This window comes from Falco naumanni, chromosome 13, assembly GCF_017639655.2.
Source record: "Falco naumanni isolate bFalNau1 chromosome 13, bFalNau1.pat, whole genome shotgun sequence".
Taxonomy (NCBI): Eukaryota; Metazoa; Chordata; class Aves; order Falconiformes; family Falconidae; genus Falco; species Falco naumanni.
Window position 1 is genome coordinate 25,159,826 of NC_054066.1, and position 13,464 is coordinate 25,173,289.

The 13,464-nt window shown below is 43.0% G+C and overlaps 1 protein-coding gene across 1 annotated transcript in view; it reads right to left on the bottom strand.

Annotated features, from left to right (window-relative positions):
- Positions 1 to 13,464, bottom strand: part of LOC121097071 (multiple epidermal growth factor-like domains protein 6) — a 200,837-nt gene that overhangs the window by 29,729 nt on the left and 157,644 nt on the right. The window contains exons 16-22 of the mRNA XM_040613813.1: positions 12,625 to 12,759; positions 11,480 to 11,614; positions 10,907 to 11,032; positions 9,744 to 9,875; positions 8,700 to 8,828; positions 6,967 to 7,098; positions 3,775 to 3,903 (exon numbers count right to left, since the gene is read on the bottom strand). Of these exons, the coding sequence (XP_040469747.1) occupies positions 3,775 to 3,903; positions 6,967 to 7,098; positions 8,700 to 8,828; positions 9,744 to 9,875; positions 10,907 to 11,032; positions 11,480 to 11,614; positions 12,625 to 12,759 (918 nt within the window). The remainder of the gene's footprint in view (positions 1 to 3,774; positions 3,904 to 6,966; positions 7,099 to 8,699; positions 8,829 to 9,743; positions 9,876 to 10,906; positions 11,033 to 11,479; positions 11,615 to 12,624; positions 12,760 to 13,464) is intronic.

The window sequence follows — 13,464 nt, forward strand, 5'->3', positions numbered from 1 at the left end:
TGGCCTGATCCCATAACTGGACATGTGCCCTGGGTCACACAACACATAGCAGCAGGGAACAAAACTGAACCAAATTTCAGTGCACTGGAGACAGTCACAACCTTCAAAGGGGGAGCAGCAGATGCTCAGCACTTCACAGAATTAAATCAATTATCAGAATTAAATCAATTATAACAATTGCCTTCCCAAACAGGAGTAGAGCAATCCCGGCACAGGGCAGGGTGGCTTAGCTCACTCAGCATGGCATGGTGCACCTGTAACAGAGCTGTGGGCACAGACGGAGAACACAGGCACGTCTTGACTCCTTTTGGGTTTGCTGGGGGGTACCTGGCCTGCCTGACACTAGGAACCCATGGCTCAGGATTCCTGCATGTCGGATGGTTATATTTATTTGGAGTAAACATTGATATATTTATTACAAGAAAGATTGGTTTTGGAGTTGGCATTGGGGTTTTTCTCATTGTGGTGTGCTTTTTTTGTTTGCTTGGTTTTGCTTTTTACTTGCCTGTTTAGCTGTAAGTGCATTAAAACCAAAGCCCTGCAGCAGCGGGTCAATACAGTAGGCATCTTTTCTGGGGATAATGCTACTTAGGTTATCAAGATTTAACAAGATAGAGAAAGTATTTCAGCCTTATTTGCAAATGTTAGCTATTTTGAAACTGAAACAGTCCTGTTCCTTTTGCAACTCTTTTGAAAGAGTTACAAGATTCACAAGGTTCATTTTTCCAAAGGACTGAGCAGGGCTGAAAGGTGGAGCAGGCATTTACTATCTTCAGAAATATCTAATTTTTTTTTTTTTTCAGAAAATATCTCGATAGCTTTATTCTTACCCATTATTATTATACATGATCACACCGCTACTGGAGAGGCAGCAGCAGGACTGAACGATACCAGACAAACTGACTCAGAGTAAAGCAGAATTGAGATGCTGATGAACAGACAAAAATACTTTGAAGAGTGCGAGGTCTCTTGGCAGTACCCGTGGCTGAGGGCACAGAAGTTCAGTCAGCTCAGTTCAGTGAGTAATTCGCAGCAAGGTCTCACAAAATAGCAATCTGGAGCAACAGCATCTCCTGCTACTGGTTAGCCTGGAAACTGTCCAGTGCTGGTGGATGATGTGGTTGTGGCTGTTTTCTGTGTTACTGGCAGGAGGTATATGCAGGTACATACCAATTTGCACTGATTATTGCAAATATGTTCTGAGCCACCACTCTTCATGTTCTTTTCAGAGAACACTGAATCACATACAAGGTCTTGGGTCATACCTCCAAAATACTCAAGTCCAGAGAATTAAAAGGTTTGCCTTGATTCAGTTAAATTGAAATATGACCGAGGCATTGCTCCTGCCTCAAACACCATGACACATTCAAGCACAATGGTGCTTTTCCTTTGGGTTGGCTGTCTTGCCAGGGGATGAACATCAGTTGCCGGTCAAGATACTGTAGCACATCAGCTGGTAATACGACTGCTCAAAATAATAAATACAGGGTCACGTGTCCAGAGTGCCATAAATCCCCCAAGAGCTTTCTAGAGTTGTGAGTGCACACCCACAGAGGCAGAGAAAGCTGGATAAGCCTGGTTAACTTCACCATAAAGACAGATAACACAAAAGCCCAATGTTGGGACTCATCAAGGGCTAAAATTACATTAAGAATGCTAATAAATAATAATAAGACAATATGGAAATTTGTGGGAAATACAGAACTTGAAAATGGCCACTGAAGTGGTGTTTTGCAACAGGGACTGGCATGTAAACCTATGAAGCCTTACTTCATAGCGAAGGCAGTAAATTAATGAAAAGGAACAGCAGTACTTTTTGCCACCTGAAGAAAGAAAACCAATTCCAAAAAAACCCAAAGGCAAATTTTGATACTTCTGCAATTTCAGCTAGAATCTGGACCTCATGCTGCCACAATGCAAAATACCAGAAGTGATGACTATGGGTTCAAACATACTCATTGTGCATGGGTGATATTAATATTAATTATTATTTAATGTTAGATTTTGTAAGGTTCTGTCTTCTCCTAGGACTTTGAACTCACAAGGCTGTAAAAGTTTCAGTTTCAACATTTCTGTGATGATGGAAAAGTCCTTCCCAGCCACGGGATGAAGCATCAGCCGTATGTGAGAAGTTCAAGGCAACTCCGCTGTGTTGGGTCTCAATCCCTACATTCTTGTCTGCAAGGCACAGAGCTTGGCCAACGTGGGTGGATTGCCAAGAGGACGGCAAAAAGCACATCCCTGCCAGAAGGAAACCCTGCCAGTCTCTGAGTCACTAAAAACAGAAGTGCTACAGCTCCTCAGAGAAAAGGTGCCAAGAAGGTTCTACCAAGGGCAAACCACCCACACGTTTCCTCCCTCTTCGTCTTTTGGCACAGCCAAACCATTCTGGCTGAAACTTTCTATGTGAGAAGGTAACACAAGTCAGCTCGGAGCAAACACCCTGCCTGCTTGAGAGAAAACATGTGGAAAATAGGGTCCCTTGAATGGTAAACGCTAAAATCTACTCTCCCCTCCACAGTCGTCTTTCAGGAATTTAAGAAGATAAAAACGTCCAATGTGACTGCTTTGGAAGCTGTGACTTGTATTTTTTTTCCCCAGTAGACATCACTCAGGCTTCTCCATATTCCTCACACCTACTTTGGCCAAGGACTTTTAGCCTCTTTGTCCCCATTTTGATTCCTGCTGGAATGAACAGACCTACACCACAACATGGATAACCGAGTTGCTTTTCCAATTAAAAAGAAAAATGATAAAAAGGATATACCTAAGGAAACAGAGTTCAACTAAATCATTTTAAAAAGGGACATAGTGGAGATACCATGAATTACAAGGCACACTTTGCAGCAGAACCTTGAAAAGAGTATTTATTTTGTATAATAATTCCTGATAAGAATGAGAGGGAGACAACAGGCAGCATCTGAGCTCCTCAGTGGGGCGCTTTGCTCCACCACCGGAGGGCTGTGGAGCAGCTCCCTTCCCATCAGAGGGCAGCAGCTGCCTGCCAGCGCCGCCGCTCCCCGCTGTCCTAGCTCGAACGCTGCCTTTGTAAACTGGCTGATAAAGCTGCTTTCTAAGCCAAATTATTGTGACTTTGGTTTAATGATCACCATTTGCAGACTCTTCAATCATTTATACTTACATAACTTTCACGATGTCTGACTGACTACGTGTTGTTTCTGTTGCATTCAGGATCGTATTTTTTATGACCCGCACAAATGTGCGGCACGACAGCAGCCGCCTTAGGCGATGCCACAGACTGACTGGCAGTAACGTATCTAAGGAATCCAGTCCAACTTTTCCAACACTTTATCAAATGATCAGGTAATAGAAAATTGATCTCTTGGATTTATTAAAGTTAAAAGTATGCCTGTTCTTACAGAGCTCCTTTGGGGCGATGCACAGATGCATGTTTTTCTCTGAAATATTTCAGAGAGGCACAAGGAACAAGCAAGTGTAAGGCAGGACAAGCATCTTTCTGCTCAGTGTTCAAATAGTAAGACTTTGCTTAAAAAGAGAGTCTTCATAAAAAACGTGATCTAGCAGGAATCTTAAGCATGTATCTAATTTTAATCAGGTTAGAACATGTGCCAAATGTTAGGCACCCAGCAAAACGCTTTGCTGAGTTAGGATGGAAATGCACATTTCAGTATCATCTTCCAGTTAAGTTCAATGGTTTATTTAGATCTGGTGCTGTAACCTGTAAACCCAGCTCTCTGCATAACAACAGCCTGTCTGCATAAACCCGAAAGGGACCAGAGGGAGCAGCAGTACCTCTTCCACAGAAGGTTCCGGTCCAGCCCGCCGCGCAAGTACAGGCTCCGCTCACGTGGTCGCAGGCAGCTCCATTCTGGCACTGACAGCTGTACTCACAGCTTGGGCCAAAGCTTCCCGCGGGGCATCCTGCAGCAGAGGAATCAAAACCAGATGATGGGTTAATTCTGGAGCAGCTCGGGAATCAATGGGGAATTTTTAGATACATGGGAATTCTTACTATTTCCAAAAGAAGAATCGAGGCATAATGGTAATGCCTTAAAATTGATATGATTAAGTGTTCTCCTTGGGGCCCAGGTAGGCTGGGCTGTTTATATTAAGGTCTATTTTAGAAGAACACCAGGTTGTTGAAAGACTAAATTCTGCACAGAAAACTAACATCATCTGATAGCTGCAAAGCCGGCGACTTCACAGGTTCTGCTTGATGACACTTTGCACGCTGGTCTGGAGTTGCTTACATGCACATCACTGGGACTTCATCAGGCAGGAGGGGGGAAGCTCCCGGCTTCTGTGCCTCCTTTCGAGACCCTGTCCTCTGGTTTCCTGCAAATATTCTTTCCCCAGAAAGCTGGAGAAAATATGAAATGCGGTGGCTTCCTTCAGAAAGCTCCTAACTGATTGCTGTATACTCTACTTTCAAGCTCTGCTTTGAAGAATTCAAGCGAAAACATTGCATCTGGGGGACAGATTAACAAATGCATTTCCACAGCAGTTAATGTAAGGAGTTTTAGAAGATTTGCATGGTACTCACTATCAGAAGAAAGAAAACAACGCTTGAGAACGAAAGTCATTTCTTCCAGGATTATAAGAAAATCAATTAAGAATAGGGCCAGTTGCCTAATTCATATTTTGGACAGGCTGAAATACGAAGATATACTTGGCTAAACACAATATTGCAGGGCCTCTACTCATGTTGGAAGGTCTTGTGAACTCCCCTTTAAATAAGTTACATAGGTTATTGCCAGATTTCTTTTAAAAGTGTATGATTTGAACATTTACATCAACATAAGTGATTTTCTGGCAATCTGAAAGAATCACAGAGAACAGAAAACAACAAGGATCCTTAAAGACAACTCTGTGTCTGGACTAAAGGGGTGGGTTCGGTGTTGCTGCCGTAGGTGGGCACTGATCAGAGCTGGTGTGAATTCCACTGCTCCTGCAGCTCAGTGACTGTTAGCTAGAGCCAACCCCTGCGTCTCCTACAGAGCCTGTAGGTCGGGATGGCAGACGGAAGGATAGCAAGGTGGCTTAAGTACTTCCTTGCTTTCAATCATCTGTGTTGGAAAATGGGCTGTTGTTTAAATGTGGAGGAGTTTGAATGCATTTTTTGCACTTAGAGGTGAAATTCACCCCAGGCTTGAACCGGTACAAAATCCCGTTTGTATCACCTCCTATTCCCAAAGCTGCAGCTCATTGTGCATCATGCCTCCTACACTACTTTAACGAGTAAATACACAGAAGTGCACTTGTGCCTTAAAAGCTTGATCCTGTTCAGCATTTACTTTTCACTTGAAATTTCAGTCGGTCTCCAGAGAATCTATGTGAGTAAAATAGTATTCCAGTGCAGCAATAGGTGTGGGACTCTCAGCTGAGCTTTCTTCAAACCTGCGGTGTTTAGCCTGGAGCTGACACTTTCAAGGTGACGGCAACAGGTCAGTGCACTTCACAAATGATTTTGCAGTCCACATCACAGAGAATCTTCCCCCTGCTCGAGCCGGCACAGGCTGCTGCAATGCATGCCGAGATACATCCATCCCGCCGGAGAACCTGAGCTGCCTGCAAAGCCGCAAAGGGAAAGAGCCTGACCTGCAGCAAGAGGCTAGAGATGCTTCAAGAGCAGAGGAGCTCCCCAAGGACAGTAAAAATCTCACCTCCAAGGCAGCATAAAATGTTTAGGAAAGTATTATGGCTTTCATAATCTTGTACACACGCACACACACACACATATTTATGTGCGGTTTTTATACATACATATATGCATTTTTTTTATACACACACAGTTGAAGTGGGGTACAAAGCAGACTCAATAAACCAGAAAACCCATAGACAGAACATTAGGGGTTGCAAGACGTTTTGTCAGCCACAGTGGCTTCACTGATTACCTTGCCAGAAAAGATTACAACCAGCTATTTGGCTACTTTCTCTCTGCAGAGATGCTGTTTTGAGAGAGGTCAAGAGCGAAAGAGAAGTGGAGCTGGCAGCTCTTTCTCTGGGAGCTGGTCTTCCCAACTAACTGTCCTTCCATTCCCTCTAAGCCAACAGCAACAAGAGCTGTAAGATCAACTTTCCAGGGTTTTTGTCTTAGGTCACTGTTTCAGATTAATTGCTTTGACATTTCTGTGTGACACCAGCAGTTAATTCTGCCTACACTACTGAGACTCTGATAGCTACATCTGTGCCACTGTAAGGTTGTTAAACTAATAGATAAAATATTTATTTTATTTAACAACATCAATATAATCAATAATAATAATAGCAACTTAACTATGCAACTTACTGCCAGAAGATGAAGTGGATACCAAATGTTCGCATGGAATCAAAAAGGAAATGGGCACATTAATTGGAAAAAAAAATCAAGTTGTATTAAATATAGAGATATTGCTTCTGTCTCAAGAAGCTCCTGAGTGACAAATTGATCAGACCTGGGGAAACATATCAGGAATTATCTATATGCCTGTTTTTATCCTCTTAAGGCATCTGCTATTGACCTCTGTTAAGAGACAGATTAGTGGAGAATATGGGCCTCTGGTAAGACCGTTGCGTATTTTTGATGTTAATAGAGAACCCTAAATCTTCCTGATATTTCTTCTGTTATGTACATGTGAAGCACTTCTATATGCCTGGCCTTAAAAAAAAGATTTATGAAGAAGTAGTGCAGACATAAAACTGAATAAATAAAACCGATATGGAAACTTTTATGCCACAAGCCAAACACACATCAATCCTATCACTCACACGAAGTCTTAACATTAAAAATAGCTGCTGAGTCCAAAACAAGTCTGAAAATAACTTTTCTGGAATCCAGATTAGGGAAACCATCTAACCCCGATGAAACCCGAGAGCCCTGTGACGCGCTGGGCAGACCGGAGGCAGTACAGCCTGGAGGTCTTCCTGCAGGGAATTAGCAGGAAAATCACAATTTCCGCTGCTCGGTTTTTGCAAATTCCCTGTTTTGACAAAGTGGCAACTTACTCCGTTCACAGTGTCTCCCAGTGAATCCCGGCTCACAGAAGCAGGAGCCAGTGATTGGATCACAGCTACCGTCGCTGTTATTGCAGACACACGTGTTTTCACAGCTCTGTCCCCAATGGCCACTATTGCAGGCTGCAATGTAAAATGGTATTTACATTGAGAATCAACTTGGAGCTCACCCGAAGGATTCTTTTACATCTAAATGAGAGAACAGAAAAGATGCAAAATGGCCCCTTAAGATACAGGAGCGCTGGACGGGACTCTCAGCTGCAGCGTGGGGCACAAACCAATGGAAAGAAATACAATTTTTGCTGATTTATTTCAGCTGAAAGTAGGCAGATATTATGTCATCCACCTAAAACTAATCATTCGTAGTGAATCCATATCAATCAATCCACAGTCACAAACAAGTAATTTCATGAAAATAAAATACCAGCTATTGACTCATTAGCAAAACTCTGCATAACCAGAATAGCTAATGGGTAAAACAAGACAGGTTTGTGAGCAGCCTTTACATTTTCCTCAAAATACTGGGAAATGCAACATGGACACAGACAGAGAAACCTCACTACCTTTGTTAAAGCGACTTCCTGCTTTCATTCTAAATATCACGTAACACTGACGTGATTACAACGTACCACAACATCTTCTTCCTTTCTTGTTAGGATAAAGATGAAAGTGCCAATTAGGGCAACAGAAACCTGGTTCTGGAGTTGGGCATCTGATTCATGCCTGGGCTGCAACAGTTGGAAGAGCTGCCTGCCTGAGACATCTCTACAGGACAACTTTTCCCATATCTTATCCTGAAGAGAAACAAAAGCTTTTTTGGCCATGGTCTCTTAATTCTTTAGACAGCTAAGAGAGTTGTGGAAAGCTATCTAAATTGCTCTATATGTTACCAACTGATTTGATTTTTAAAATACCCATATTGGTGGAAACTTCAGATTTTCCCAGAGTTTTCTTCAGTACCCAGCCTGAGAAGCCAGGTCCAAAACTCATTGCTGCCAACACTGGCAATTAATTTATATGATTTTATGTGTTTCAGACCAAGCTTAGAAACAGGTTTGTGTTCTGTTGGCTTTTTGCAAGAAGGATCATAACGAATCAAGCAGAAAACACACAAAACAGGAAAAAGACAGAATCAAGCAGGATGGCTTAACATTTATATGGTGCTATCCAAAAAGGGCAAATCTGCACTCTTACACTGCCATCAGTATGGAGAACAATGCTCAAGTCAACAGAAGGATGCTCTGCTATTCCAGAGAACAGAATTTCTCCTAACATTTATATTCACAAGTTAAGAAGTGACCTTAAGACACACAACTGTACATGCCACTCACTTGTTGAATAAATCTCCCCTAAACAAAATGAAAAATTGAGAATTAATCTTGAAACTAATCTGCGCTGAAAATGAAAAACAAAACTGTCAGTCAAAATGCTGACAGGACAGATGGTATTGGGCAAAGGGATCCATAGTGTTGAAATAAGAGCTTATATCAATACTTTGCGCTTCATCAGCCATCTATTTCAATACTTTGAACCTAGATAATTAAGGATTATAACCACCCAGGCTGTGCAAACCCGTAAACACACAATTTCAGAAGCAATAAGATTAGCAAAAGTATATTAAAAAAACTGTAATAGACTAAGAACAAACAGAGCTGGTTCTTACATTTGCAGAAGTCCCTGGGAGATACAGTGTGCCCTGTGGAGCAAATATGCATTTGACTTACGGTGTTTGCAGTCGTGGCCGGTCCAGCCAGGGGGACACGTACACTCTCCAGTGACATGGTGACACTGAGCACTGCTGCTACAGCTGCATAACAGCAGGCAATTTTGTCCATAGTAACCATCAGGGCAGGCTGGAAACAGATGAACAGACTGCAATTTCACCTAGGTAATAACTCAGGCATAGTCTGATCTTTTCAAACAAGACAGCAACAGCTTGCCCCCTAAAACATGCATTAGCGGAATCCAGAAATCAAAATTGCAAAATGAAAGAAACATCTGTAATTTGTATATGAGGTGTCTGGCGCTGAGTCCTGGAAAGCAGGAATAGCTCGAGTGACTTTTGGGTACTTCTGCACATCAGAATCAGTCAGAGAAGGAAAATGATGGCTGAGCAAACATTTGTCAAAACAAGGAGAAAAAATGTGCCACTGCTGAGGTCTTGCAGGAAGCAGCGCTCGGAGCCTCTCTATGCCAGCACGACAGCCCTACTCAGGCAGCTTTCAGCACACAGAGGCTGGATAACAAGCCGTGCCACAGTAGCGCAGAGCAGTTGCTTGAGCATATTCCCATGGTCTCAGGGGATCTGCAGAGATAGCACCGATACTACTCCTTCGTCCTCACTGTTATTTAATCTTAAATTATATACATCAAGGAGCGTTGCTGCAACCATAACCTGAGTGATGCCATATGGGCCAACGGGTCAGCACCTCTTTGCAGACCAGGATTATATTGCAACCAGGATTATAATGCAAGTATTGTGGCTATTAAACATTTTATTTCTAAGTACATATTGCCAGGAATTGGGTCTAATGATAACATTTGGGATGCACTTTAGCTGGTCATCTGCATTTATCTGTAATCTCCCTTTAGTAAGTAATATAAAATCAAACTTGGGGAATTTCTGAAGCTGAAGAGTGCTTTATCTTGGAGCAGTTTGTCTAATGTAACAAGCATCTCATGAAACAGCAAGAAGGCAGGAAACAAGCCATAATCTAAATTTTCAAACTGACTTTCTTTTCATGGGGAAAGCCGATGTGAGGACTTACGTGCAGAGCAGGATGGCCCCGTGTAGCCAGGGGGACAGTCACAGGCTCCCGTTTCTCTGTTGCACTGTCCCCCGTTGGCACAGGGCTCACAGGAGGACTGGCAGTCTGGTCCCCACCGGCCAGCTGGGCAATCTAGGGAAAAAAGCACATGAGATATCCCCAGTGCCATTTTCTGTTCCAAGGCAGTTACAGATTTCTACCGTCACCTTTGAGAATTTAAAACCAATGACAAATCTAAGCTGGATAAAGGATGGTTATATTATCCCCACAGATCTACAGCACTGTCACAGTAAACCTTCTGAAAGAGTCAACGCCTCTGTGCTGCAGCATGCGAGAACACATCTACAGAGAGACCCAAAGGCTCTCTCCCAGCTTCCACCAATGGTACATCTGTAATGTCAGGACTTATCTGAAAAATTAATTATTGCACTCAGCAAAGGAAATCTCCAGAGGGCAGTAACCTGCAGATAGATGCAGGAGGAGAGGGCTGCTATTGTGTTTTTGCTGGGCTGAGTGGGGGTCAGGATGGTCATACAGTCCTGAGGGACTGGGTGTGAGCCCAGGTCTCCATACACCTCCATCTCTCTCATCAGGTTCCTGCTCTGTGGCGCAGTGAGCCACAACCTGGCTCCACACAGAGCAGATGCTCCTCAGCACACAATAGCCAGAGCTCTGCAAGTGGTAGAGGGGTGTCCCACGGCCCTTTGGTAGGGCAGTGTCCCCGAGACTTTTTTCATCCCTTTACTTAGTTACTCACAATAATGCTCTCCTTTTTAATTCCTTCCTCTCTTCCAGGTCCTTTGCTTGCTGGTTCCACCCCAGCTTCTTTGGCCAAGGCCCTTCAACAGCTCCTGGGGCACATTGTGTGCATATGGCAGCACAGTCCCAAGCTCTGCCCAACTAGCATAAACGCAGCCCATCATACAAATCACCATTAATTGGACCAGAGAGACAGGTCAGGGTGACTGAACCATGCTCTGTTTTTTACAAGCAATCCCACATGTGGATGTCATATGTTCTGTAGCAAGACTTATCCTTTACCCCTTCTGCAAGTGAAGCATATTGCATTGCAGCAGTTTTTTGGTGGCAAACGGAATAATTCCACTTCTTACCACGTCTTCCAGAGTAAGACACTCACTACCCTAGTCCCATGTCTTACACACCTTGCTCACACGTAGCACCAGTCTTCCCAGTAGGGCAAATACACTGCCCCGTCTTTGGGTTGCATGGTGCTTCTCCACAGCTGCACCTCTGCCTGCAGTTTGCCCCGAAGCTCCCAGGCTGACAAGCTGGTCAAAAGAAACCCAAAGACACGGTTAGCCTGAGGCAGCATGTTGAAGACATTAGGGAGGCACCACCACTGGTGATTTTAAACTGAGCTGTGCCGGTATGATGTGATCAATCTCAGCATCAGCATCTCAGCAACCGGTGTTTGTCATTAATTTCAGCGGAGCTCTAGAAAATCTGTGCCTGAAGCTCTAAAAAGAATTATAGTTACCTGAACAAATGCTAGTTTTAGTAACTGGTCTCAGCCTCTTGCCTTGACCTTTGCAAGCAGAGTGACACAGCAGTTCCTGGGCTCCAAATATCAGTTTGGTTTCAGTGGGGATCTGCCAACTCATATCAACAACAACTGTACGTTTTGATTTGCAACTTCTGTATCTGAACATAAGTTTCCTGAGTAAGTTTTCCCATCCAAAGTGTACCTCCCAGCAAAACATGCAGTGAGTACCTACATAAACGGCATTTTTCTCCATGAAACCCAGGTGGACATGGATGTTTGCAGACTCCTGTCTCATGATCACACAAAACATCACTAGGACAGCTGCACCTCAGTTTGCAACCAGCCCCATAAAAGCCAGGCGTGCACTCTGGAAAATGCAAGTAGTTACAGAATACTTAGAAGAAAAAGGAAGAGTTAAGAAAACTGAACAAAAGTCAGAAAACAATTTGGCAGAAACTTGCAGAAAATGTATTATAATGTACGTATTAGCAGTGCCGATAATGAAGTGTAAATACTTATTAAACACTTGCATGGACATTTCAAAGAGGTTACTGCTTAAATACAACCCAGAAACAGAGTGGCAGAATACTTAAGGATATATACAATTACAGCCATTACAGAATTACTCTTCTTATCTGTCTGTACCTTCTGCTGCTCTCTGCCTTGGTGCAAAGCCAGTGCCAGGCGAGGGATGCTCTCCCTCAGAACTGAGCATGTCACGAATGCTAAAAATATTAAATATCATCACTATTATTCTCCACCAAACCCCCTAGAACTAGTGTCATAAATCTGACACGTTTCTGCCTGCCCAGAGAGGAATCTGAAGGGAGAATCTTTATTGCATTACTCTATTACTGTCTGGAGAGGGCTACTGAGACATGCAAACATGAATGTGGAATACAATTCTCTTTGAACTACCCCCCAAAAACTACAAAGACTAAGTTGAATTCAAAGACCTGCAAATCTGAAGGAAAAGTCGCATTACTGAAACTGTTTACAAATAACCCCACAGCCATGAAATAGATGTTTTGCCACTTATTTACTGCCTGTGTGAAGAAAGGGAAGAACAAAAGTGAAAACTCCCACAACCATCATTATTTAGGGTTGTATTAGAATTCAGTTTCTAGATTTCTGTCGTCATTTGATCAGGCTAAAACTCCTGCAATCATAAAATGTATTCCCCTTAATGTCCCTGTAAGCCCTGTGATAGAAGGTACTCATGGCGTTTGCCAAATGAAAAATCAGACAAAATAATTAGTAGAATAACAATATATTAGCAGCAAGCAGCCACCAAACAAAGCAGATGGGAGGAAGAATGCGAAGTAACGCTAGGACAAAGGAATAAGCAAACATAGGGAATCTGGCTTTCTAGTGTACCTTTCTGACACTTTTTGCCGTGATAACCAGGCTTGCAGGTGCAAGTCCCGTTCCTCGCGTTGCATTCCAGCGTGTGCTCTTTCACGCACTGACACTCCTCCGAGCAGCCAGCTCCAAAGGCCCACCTGGGACAGGCTGCAGCCAGATGAAAAGGAATCATTAGCTCTGTAATTATGCATGAGTTATTTGAAATTGCACACTGCTGCAGAATGCAACTGCTGCAAAAAGCAAAACATTCATTTTACTTTCAGCAAATACATCCACATTCCTATGACAGTGCCTATTAATGTGTGGGTGTGTAAAATATAGTTTACATGATTCCATTATTAAGTAATTCATTTCATTTCAAGCAATACATAGTGAATGCAAGAATGAGAAATGTTTCAAAGAAAACTTAGTTTTAATGAAAAAATATTTGGATACAATCACAGACAAAAGCTTCCATACACACACAAAAAACCAAACCCAAAACAATCACACAACGATTTTTTAATCTTGCATAGATGTAAGTGCAAAGAAACGTGACCATCTATTTTTCAACATTTTTGTTTTGATTCTTTTTATTCCCATTTAACATTCCATCCTCATCCTGCACCAGCTAGCCTTGCTCCTCAGCTCCAGCTCCAACTGCATCAGCAGCCACTAATTCCAACTAGACTTTAACCTCACCAGCAACCCTAACATTAACCTGCGCATCCCAGCCTAACCCTACTATAGCCCCCGCCTTTGTGCACCAGGAAATCTCAGTCCTTATGGCAAAGATTAGTTGCAAAGGGAAAGACTAATGAAGTTTCTGGGGCTTCCCACCACACATCAAAAGTCACACCCTCCTGCTGCCCC